The sequence below is a fragment of the Pterocles gutturalis genome, unplaced genomic scaffold (assembly GCF_000699245.1).
Source record: "Pterocles gutturalis isolate BGI_N339 unplaced genomic scaffold, ASM69924v1 scaffold31294, whole genome shotgun sequence".
Lineage (NCBI taxonomy): Eukaryota > Metazoa > Chordata > Aves > Pterocliformes > Pteroclidae > Pterocles > Pterocles gutturalis.
Window position 1 is genome coordinate 17594 of NW_010134265.1, and position 10409 is coordinate 28002.

Consider the following 10409-nt stretch of genomic DNA (forward strand, 5'->3'; position numbering starts at 1 on the left):
TATCCAACCAGCCATTTACCCAGGCAGCCTCATGGAAAAATGAATGCTTCATCTGGGAAATAAAAACTGCATATGGCAAATATCCCACCACAGCTGTCAATCTGGTATTTCCTAAAATAAAAGCATTTGTATTTGATTTGGAACATTATTCATTATCAGTTTATTTAAATATATATATTTTTTGTGCTACTGTGTATGCCCAATTCAGTAGACAGATTCTGATAAAAAAAAAAAAGACATATTTTATTATGACCATCCTTCATCAACAGGAATTATCAGCACAATTTAAAGCCTGAATTGACAGGACCTGTGACACAGGTTACTCTTTCTGGTGAGGCAAGATCATCAGATACCATGGGAAGGCTTTTGCCCAGAGAACATAATTAATAGGTAACACAAGAATGAACAAGTCCAAGGGTGTTTGGAAAAGTCAAGATAGAAGGATGCAGCACCTCCTGCTAGCTTCACTATACACATGATGTAGCTTCCCCTTGGATTCCAAATGCTCTTACCACAACCTGTGCTGCTGCATTAGCGATAGTCATGTGCCGTGGGCTTTGGCTGATGACCTTTACTCACAACCACACCTAAGAGAAATGAAGTAGCAATTTAAAAACCCTTTTATAGCCCTGTCATGGGGTTTTGCTGGAGGACATCAGAGCCAGAGAGATCCTCTCTGCCAAATATCAAAGGCCTGTGACAAAAAGAAAGTCTGCTCAAAGCAATACCTGCCAACAATAGCAACAGAGGTTGGTAAGCAACCTAAACATATTCACTGCTACAAGTTTATCCAGTGAAATACATGAAGAATACCTTTAGCTACAGTGTGGTCTTGATTTCCCTGGAACAGCTCGCAGACAAGCAGCACTCACAATGGCTGGTGGAAATGTCAGGGCATGAAAAAAGGGTGCCAGGTGACAGGGAGGCTCTTTCAGACCAATATCCCATCTAAATGAAAATTAATTTTTCTTCCTCTTAGGACATTTTTCCTAAATAAAATTGGGTGACCCCTTCCTTTTAGTTCTGTTTTATGTGACTGAAGTATAGTGACATGCCCAGGTTACCTGAAGGTTTTCTTACCTGGAAAGCTCTGCATCGGTTCTGAGTTCATTCCAGTGAGGGCATCAATGCCTCTACTTCATCAGCTTGCCAACTCCTTCCACAGTGCATCCCATCAGGACTGAGGAACTTTATGTTTTGATAGCTTTGGGAACAAACATGGGCCACCATTTCTCCTTATAGTCACCTCAACTAACCTAATTTAGTATTGATGCTTGTCAGCATTTCTGCAGTTATCTTGAAGCAAACTCTGCAGCCCAGATGAAAACTACAGTGTTTTTCTCTTGAAACATGATAACAATTACATATCAGATGTTAATTTAGCATCTATCACTATCTACAAGCTTTCACAGGACTTGCATCTGTTACAATGTCTGTAAAAGCACAGCCATACTGGGTAACTAGTTGAGTACTTACTAAGAGAGCAGTGAATAAAATAGTGATACCGACATTACTAACAGTCTTCCTCATTCTTCTACTTATTTAAAATGCTGACATCCTCAAAAGGATGTTATGACTCAATATCCAACACCAATACCACTCAGGTCCAGTTGACACGACATGAATCACCCCCTCTGCTCGGGGCAACAAACCAACAGGACTGGATTCCAAGCTGGAAACACCAGCACAGTTGTTTCTCGAAGGAAAGGTGCTGTCCTTAAAGTCTTAGAAAAACTTTAGCAACTTATTTGACCCCACAGATAAGCAGGAAAATAGTATAAGACATATAAAATGAATTCTAGTATTTTGCAGGAAGAGTATTTTTATTATGTTAGTTTAAAAAAATATTTTTCACTCTTTAAAGATTAACTGAATTGTTGAAGATCTTTTGTTATTATAATAAGGAAAAAGCCTCAAACTTCAAAAGGTGCAGGGAGTCAGCAGAGTCTGTCTAGTAGGCCTATTTTACATTATCTACCATTTAGTGTATAGCGCAAACTTTTTAAAAATTAAATAGCACAAAAAAAAGATATAAGGCAGGCACTATGTCATTAATTTATCTTAATTCTTTCTTATAAGTCTTTTGAGAAAGTATGTTTTTGCATCTGGACTAGTAATTAATATTTGTATCCCTGGCCAGACTGATGTTAATAAAGTCTGCCTTTCTAGATGGCAGAGCAGGAGGACACTATTTTACGCACAATAAAGTTCCACACAAATGTGGAACCGGTCAATTTGCTACACGTGATCTGCCATGAGGATGTAAATAATTGGTATGTATGTCTATGAAAAATGAAGGTGTTTATTCACATAACTTTACCTTAGGCACCTAAAGTAAAATCACTCGTGTAATATAAATCACTGGTATCTCTCACCAGGAGAATTCAAACTCTTCTCCTTGACTATAGAGAGGCAGAGAGAGTTTAGACTCCTAAAAGAGATGCTTCTTACAGTGATGGTAAAAATTAACCCCACCGTTACTCAATCCTCCATGTTGCAACTAAAATTTCTGCCCCAGTCTGATTATGCCCTTTGAACCCTTTATTTCATAGAATCACAGGTTTCCATATGTCTTGTGCCTTCTCTAACACCTTTTAGTGTCTTTGCTTTTCAGGTGAGCCACACTGCTCACTACCTCGATTAGACCATAATATATATATACATGTGAAACAATACAGTTCTTGGCATTTATCCTCGGGATTATTTTATAGAATGTCTTCTTTCGAGAGAAAACCAAGTACCTTTTAAAACATTTCTGAAATTATTATATAAAAGTTGATAAAGATTTTATTTAATATTGATTTTATTTAACCTAAAGGTATTTTTCTATGCCTAAAGCTAAACTTGTAATTTCAACTTCCTCTACCATCAGTCAAGAGCAATACATCTCTTAGTGGTGTATTTTAAGTGGGTTACATTGTGGATATGCCTGCTGATTCTCTGCTTTGGCTAGTGAGGAACTCTACATAGCTAGGTTAATGTTTAAATGCCTGCAGTTAGGTCAATCCCATCCATAGAAACTTAATAAAAGAACAACTTGATTATTTGAAACCTCTGTGAAGCAGTGTGATTAGGAAGTGTTCTCATGTCTGTGCTAATCTCTGTTGAACACTGATTGTTTTTCAAAAGCTTTTGGGTTTCTTTCTCATTAGTGGATCCAGAAATAAAACCTAACCATTGTAAAATTATGCTGTTTACTAGAAAGTCTCCTTAATAAATAGAAAAGATTGAAAATTTTTGAATTGAACTGATACATTTCTTTTAAATTTACTCTCAAAAGTTTGCAGACAATTTTGCCTTGGTCTCATCCAGGGTCTAAAGTACTTTAAGCACACAAAGCCCAACTAAAGCTAACAGAATTACTTCAAAGAAAATGGGCATTTGTTATTTTTCTCATGAGAAAGAAAGGCTACAGAGATAAGAAATCATGTGTCTGTTTGCCGAGTGCTCTTTTGTAACCACTGTTTATTTGAGAAAAAGCAGCTGAAGATTATAAAGCCCTAGAAGTAGGTGAGGTGAAGGTAGCTGGACAGTTTCATTTTTGTTGGAGTGTAACTTAGACACTGATTTTATCAGTGGAGGGGTAGTTTTTGTATTCCCTTCGGAGTCTACGAGATCATGGAGGATTAGTAGGAGACTTTAGGACTTTATAATTACAATTTCTACACAAGAGAAACAAACAGCAAAAATAGTTAGCCAGGTGCTGCATAACCTGCAACCAGGCTGATTCAGCTACTTCCAACACTTTTATGACCTGAAGGCTGTAGGCAGTTGTCCCAGGACCAAAAGACAAAGGTGCAAATGGCAGCTCCCACCATATGTCACTGCTGCTCCTTGGGTGCCTGAAGCCCTCCTCAGAGCACCTCCGCCCTAACCTAACCCTGCTCGTGCCTGCTTTGGAGTGAACTCTGTGGCATTGTTGTCACTTATTTACCTGAAGGAACCAGGCAGGGAAAGGGAAGATGACAGCTAGTAAGAAACACAGGGACAAAAAGATTGATAACACAACTGTACGATCACTACTATAGCACCTCAGCCTTTTGGGAGGGTGGGTATATGTAATGGACAGCACAGATTTGGACATTTTCTGGTCAGACTGATCCCTCTTAAACATCTGCTGCTGCTCCCCAGATCCCATGGGGAAGATGGAGTATTACTCACAGCTTGCTAATTTGGCAACTCCACGTCAGGGTCACTGGGAAGAGGAAAGGGAGACGGAGACCTCTGTGTCTGAGTCACTCTTTTTTGCCCAGCCCTCACCTTTTGTGATAAAAGCCCTACAGCCACAAACACCTGGGTCACAAACCTTCACAATGCAGCCCTACTTTGCCATAGGTGCTCTTCTTATACTGACTGTTACCATGAGATCAGCAACTGCCACAGCACGGAGTGAGAATGATGCCACCGGAGAAGATGTCTATCCCCCTCTGTGGTACCTTGCCCCTGAAAATCTGCTGGATTACCTAGTAAAGGACAACAAAATTGTCATTGATGCTTGGAACTATCAAGAACGACTAGGAGTGTATAAGAACTTGCTAAACTCTTCAGCCAAATATTTTACTGCTTTTGGATCCCAAAATTTTGGCAATATTCTCTGGGGATTACCGTTGCAGCATGGGTGGCAATTTCGTACAGGTATGAGCTATATCCTTAAGCTGCTGGAACAGCTGTTTACCAGACCTGCTTTGGGTCATCCTTTCCAAGGTCTCTGCCTTGCAAGCCCCATATAAGCCCAGACAGTGTAATTTTGTCATACTGATAGAAGCTCCCAATTAGAAAAATAAATCCTGAATGAAGGGAACACCCATGCCCTGTTGAGCAATAGCTATTAAACTTTCTAATAGGGAAAGGTATTGCTAAACACAGGATTGGTCAGAATGCAGAAGATCTGTGGTTTAGATGGGCCATATTTCAGTTAGCTGGAAATCTCTGAAAATATATTCCTAGTTGCTCCACTTTATAGTAGGTAGATTTTAGGGCCTGCACTCTGCAGTGCTGTTCATAAATTTTTAACTGATAGGTTTTTTTGGTTGCTAATATTATGATCTTTTACTGGTGGTTTGAGTTTCATTTCTAATACAGATAGTTGAAAGTCCAGCTCTCCTTCTAAGACTTTGTTTCCCTTTTTGCCATTTTTGGTCAGTTTAGAAGTAGCCTTGTTATTTTCTAGATATGCTTTTACAACAAAGTTTGTTCTGTTCGTTGGGGGGGGGGGTGATTGTGGGTTTTTTTATTCTTTAAAATATTTCCAAATTTTAACGGCTCATCACCCCAAAGCTGGTTGTCACCTGGGGCGGTCATTCTTGTTTGCTTGTTGGCCATGCCAGGGAAGCAGGCACAGAAACATGTGTGAAAGATCCTTTGAGGCTAAGGCTGCAATATCTTATCGAGGGCTTTATCAGAAAATGTGTTCTCCCACACACTGTTTCACATGCAGCAGTCAGTGAAGCTTTCTGTTGCAAGTTGGAGTTGGCTTGCCGTGTTCTAGCAACCAGGAGAGGTGGGAAGAAGGGCACAATAGCCAGTGATGTTTTCAGGAATTTCTGCCTGGTGGTAACCAAGTGTAAGCATACGCATCTGTCTGCCTTTTGTTTGCTTTATTGGTTGCAATCTGCAGTTTTGTGAGGTGGTGATTTGGCTGAAGCTGTATGTTTAGAAGAACACAGAGGCACTGCAGCTGGTGAGAAAGGAAGGCTGCCAGCATTTAGTCACACCTGGTGGAAAATGAACTGCTAATTCAAAATGAGGAAACTGAAGAAAAGGAGGTAGAGCAAGTAAAATCTAAGAAGGCAACTAGCTGACAGACAACAACAATAAGAATTTGGCTGGAGTTTAGGCAAGCTTTTCCCTCTTTCTCTTCTTCATGTATAGGAAAAGAAAGAGAGGATGAAGAGGATGGCTGGTGCAGCAGGAAAGACTCTATGTGTGGCAGAGGCAAAGATGACTGGATACAGGAGCTGTGCTTGAGTGGTGACCTGCTGGAAATGATCTAGTGATGTAGGGTGGCCTCATCCACAAAGTCAAGGTGTGCCTGGTTGCAGTGACAGTTCTCAAATTGAGAGGAGGGACAGGGTGGGTGAGAGAAAGATGTGCATCTGGTTGCACAGACAGGTAAAGACCTGCTGTCACCTAGTCCTTAGACAAGGATATACATTTTTGAAAGTGCATGATTGAAAGGTTAAAAAACCAGTAAAAGGAAAAATATCACATGGCTGGAAATAGTTTAACAGTAAAAAATGTGAGGACATGAAGAATAAGATAGACATCATTTTGGTGTGTACGATAGTGGGATTAGCAATTTAGCAACTAGCTAAACCAAATCCAGATAGGCAGCTGAGCTAGATTAGTGAGGAATGACTGAAGCATTTGTGTATTGACACAGAATAAGGTTGGGCAACAAAAAGCAGGATTTGAGTTCATGGTGCAGGACAGCAGACGCTTACTACAAAAATTGTTGAATTAACAATTCTATCTGGTCATGAAAGTTATGTTGGACATAAAATGAGATCAGTAATTTCCTAAATTTACAGTAGAGACAACGTTGTAGAGATGGCATGACTGATAGGAATAAGATTGTGGAAATAGAAATTGTCTTGGGAGATGGAGCTAAACTGAGAGTCCTGCCTACACAGACTGAGGAAAAGGGACAGTCTGTACCCCCACTTGGGAGAACCAGCTTAGAGAAATACAAATCCAGGAGCAAGAATTTTAAGAAAGATTCAGGTGGTATTGTGTGTCTGAAGAGTAAGATAGGTTGTATGTACACTTAAGAAGCAGAAAAAATGGGATAAATTCACAAAAAGATCTGTTTCTCTTATATCAGAAGTAGATGAGACACTAGAATAAGTATAGAAGAAAGAATACTTGGAGGAATTGAGCTAAATAGAAAAAGGGATAGAGAGCAGCTTACATGAATCAAAGGTAGATTGTGTCAGACTAACTCAATATTTTCTTTTATGATATAATGGATGTTTTACCAAAGTCCAGAAATGCATTTCCTCCCTTTGTAAAATCAAAGCATTGAATGAAAGTTTTTAATGACACTTTACAGAAGAAGAATAAAAAGGCTTATTGTAAATCTGGTAAAGGAACACCTGAAGGAGAATCTAGTGATGAGTGTTCCTGAGAGAAGTTTACAGATAAGTGTAGGATATGCTCAGAGTCCTTCAACTGTCATTCTTGAGAACAACTGGGTTTAGTTTTTTCATTAACAACCTTGCCACAAAAAATAGCAGAGAAATCTTGCTGATGAGGTTGCACATAGTTGCTAATGACATACAGCTGGGAGGGCGGGCGGCATCTATGATTGTCAATACAGAAGAAGACACAGATAGTTTGGATAGACCTGAAGATTGAAATAACAAGCATGTTAAGCACAGGGAATAGGAGGGAAAGGAGAACACAAACCTGGAGTTTAGACCTGGGAGTGGGATTGATGCTCCCAGCTCCAAGACATTTATACATATCCTGTAATTATCACTGATACTGCCCAGGACTCTTTATTTTCCCAAAACACCTAAGCTAACAATCTGTGGTAAATCTCATGTGCAATTTTTCTGAAACATTTTTGTCTTCTTTTTCTTATTTTCCTTTATCCTTGCCATTCCTCCCCCTTGCACACCAGTAAACTACTGCAGCCTATTTCTGATGCCTTGTGTCAAAGAAGAATATTGAAAAAAAATCTTTCTGTAAATATTAAAAAATAACATTTAAAAAAAAATCCTGTTGAACTAACTGCATTCCTCACTACTGCAAATTCATGCTCTCAGTGCTCTGCTACCAAAAGATACAGGCTTGAGCAGCCAGAATGCCCCAAAGCACAAGCTCTGTCCAACCAGCTAGAGAGGATAATTAGGATAATCTGTATGCACATGGTTCATGATCATCTCTTCTTCTCAAGTAAAAAGTATCAGGTAATTTGGTCTTTTTTTTTTTTTAAATAATGTAATGAGGTTTAGTTCTAATCTGATGGAAATAACACTGTTATTATTCAGCTGACTTGTCAGACAGTATGTGCTCTGCAGGGCAGAGTTCGGGAGCCTCTGGAATAGCTCAAGTCACTGGATCTGACCATGGTAATTTCATGTCATACTCTTGAAGCAGACTTCCTGACTCACTACATGACTACTTACCACATAATGTACATGTACACTATGCTTTCAGGAATTAAGCTGTTTCTCCATGTCACATGTTTGAAGTAAAATATGCCTTATATGCTGTCACGAATAATTGCAAAATGTCTTGCGTGTTTGCTACAGCACAGATGCTTGAGAATCCTAATAATGAGATACAGCAATATTTGCTTGCTTAGCTTCACAGTAAGACCATGTTTGTATGAATCATTAAACTGGAAGGGATTCTGTATCACACAACCCAATTAGGTGAGACATTTAATTAGTGCTATTCTGCTCATTAAGCAGCTCTCCTACACCAGCAGCCCTGCATCTATTGAAAATGATGCATCAGCTATGCATGTCTTCATGTCGGTATATGCATGTATGTTTATCTCTCCATAAAAATATCACTGTGATGTCCTACTTTCAGACAGTTCCATAAATTCTCAGAATACATTTACAATGAAAAACAAATTGACTTGTAAAACACAATCAAATTACTATGCGCTGCATGAAGTATGGACTGAGAAATTCAAATACTGTAGGAACAGTAGTTTATGAAGCAAAACAACAGTAATTGTTCTGCTTCTCTGAGCAAAATTCTGCATGCTTTACTCCTATACATGTTTTTCATCTCAGTGGGATTTCTTAGGTGAAAAAGATTGAGAAGTATTTGGTGTATTATTTCATTTGATTCAGGCAGATTAGCAGATCCTTCCAGTGTGACTTCCTGTGGCCATGAAGACGGAGACCTCCTGTGCATATCTGTAAGAAGCTGGTGGTCCTGTAAGTATATGCTACTCCACTGTTCTTCTCCAAATGTTATTAGTGTCCTAGAAGGCAATTTAGAATCTTTCTTCCTCTTAGACTTCTATATTACACAGTAATTTCAGTCTTATGTAGTTCTCTGCCAACTACTTGCAGCAAGAAAGTATTGTTAGTTGACTTTCATAACATATTTGAGGAAGGAAAAATGCAAATTTGCAGCCTGAAAATGTTTACACTGCAAAAAGTGCATGTGAAAATGTGTGGGAAACACCATGATGGGTATCTATATTTGTAGACATTTGTAGAAATCACAGTTTGCGATTGCTCCAGAGCAGATTTATTCAGTTTAGATGGTAGTACTTCAAACTAAAAATTAGTGTGAGAATGCCACACATGAATCTTTGTGGTTCTTGCACCACCCTTGGTAATAAAAATCTGCCTTTGGTTGGTCCTCCACAACTTCACTGTGGTTAGTAGGCTACAGAGAATGAAATAAAGGGAATCTTTGGGCCCATGATATTGAAATAACTTCATTATCTTCCTTACACTGACATTTATCCAGCAGGCTTTCAAGTATTTGGTTAAAACTTAGTTACCTGGACCTATTGGAGGCAGTCCAGAGGAGAGCCATGAAATTGGTCAGAGGGCTGGAACACCTCCCCTATGAGGACAGGCTGAGAGAGTTGGGGTTGTTCAGCCTGGAGAAAAGAAGGCTCTGAGGAGACCTAATAGCAGCCTTCCAGTACCTGAAGGGGGCCTACAGGAGAGATGGGGAGGCACTCTTTATCAGGGAGTGTAGTGATAGGACAAGGGGTAACAGGTATAAGCTGAAAGAGGGTAGATTTAGATTAGACATTAGGAAGAAATATTTCACTGTGAGGGTGGTGAGACACTGGAACAGGTTGCCCAGGGAAGTTGTGGATGCCCCATCCCTGGAGGTGTTCAAGGCCAGGCTGGATGAGGCTCGAGGTCCATCAAGGATTACAGAGCCCTGGGAGCAGCAGTAAGGTACTCTGGAGCACAAGTAGTTTTTTCATCGATCCTCCTGTTCAAAGGGAAGGGATTTGAAAAGGCCAGTCAAATCTACCAAATCAACAAATGGTTACAGGAGTGGTGCCACAGCCAGGGGTTTGGCTACTTTGACCATGGGACTTGCTTTGAGAAACCTGGTCTACTGGTGGCTGATGGGGTCCATCTGTCAGAGAAGGGGAAGAGCATCTTTGGTCATAGGCTTGCCAACATGGTAAAAAGGGCTTTAAACTACAATTGCTGGGGGAAGGGAACCTCAATCCATCCCAGTCACACCATTTTGAAGCCAGGGCCAGCAATAGATGCCCAGAGCCTGGAGAAGAATCACAGGCCAGCAGGAAAGCACCTGAAGGGCAACACAAAGGACTTCTTGCCAGTAAGTCAGCTTCATCGGGGGCCCAGCTGAAGTGTCTCTATGCAAGTACCATAGCACGGGGAACAAACAAGAGGAATTAGAGACCTGCACACACCTGCAGGGCTATGATCTCATTGGGATTA

General features: G+C 40.1%; 1 protein-coding gene across 1 annotated transcript; it reads left to right on the forward strand.

The window, feature by feature from the left end:
- Nucleotides 1-4313: 4313 nt before the first annotated feature.
- LOC104467682 (UPF0762 protein C6orf58-like) lies at nt 4314-8900 on the forward strand (the record flags this gene model as incomplete). Its single annotated transcript, XM_010081538.1, has 2 exons — nt 4314-4635; nt 8814-8900. Coding segments are annotated over exons 1-2 (409 nt in total), but the record flags the coding sequence as incomplete, so codon positions are not given.
- Nucleotides 8901-10409: the final 1509 nt, after the last annotated feature.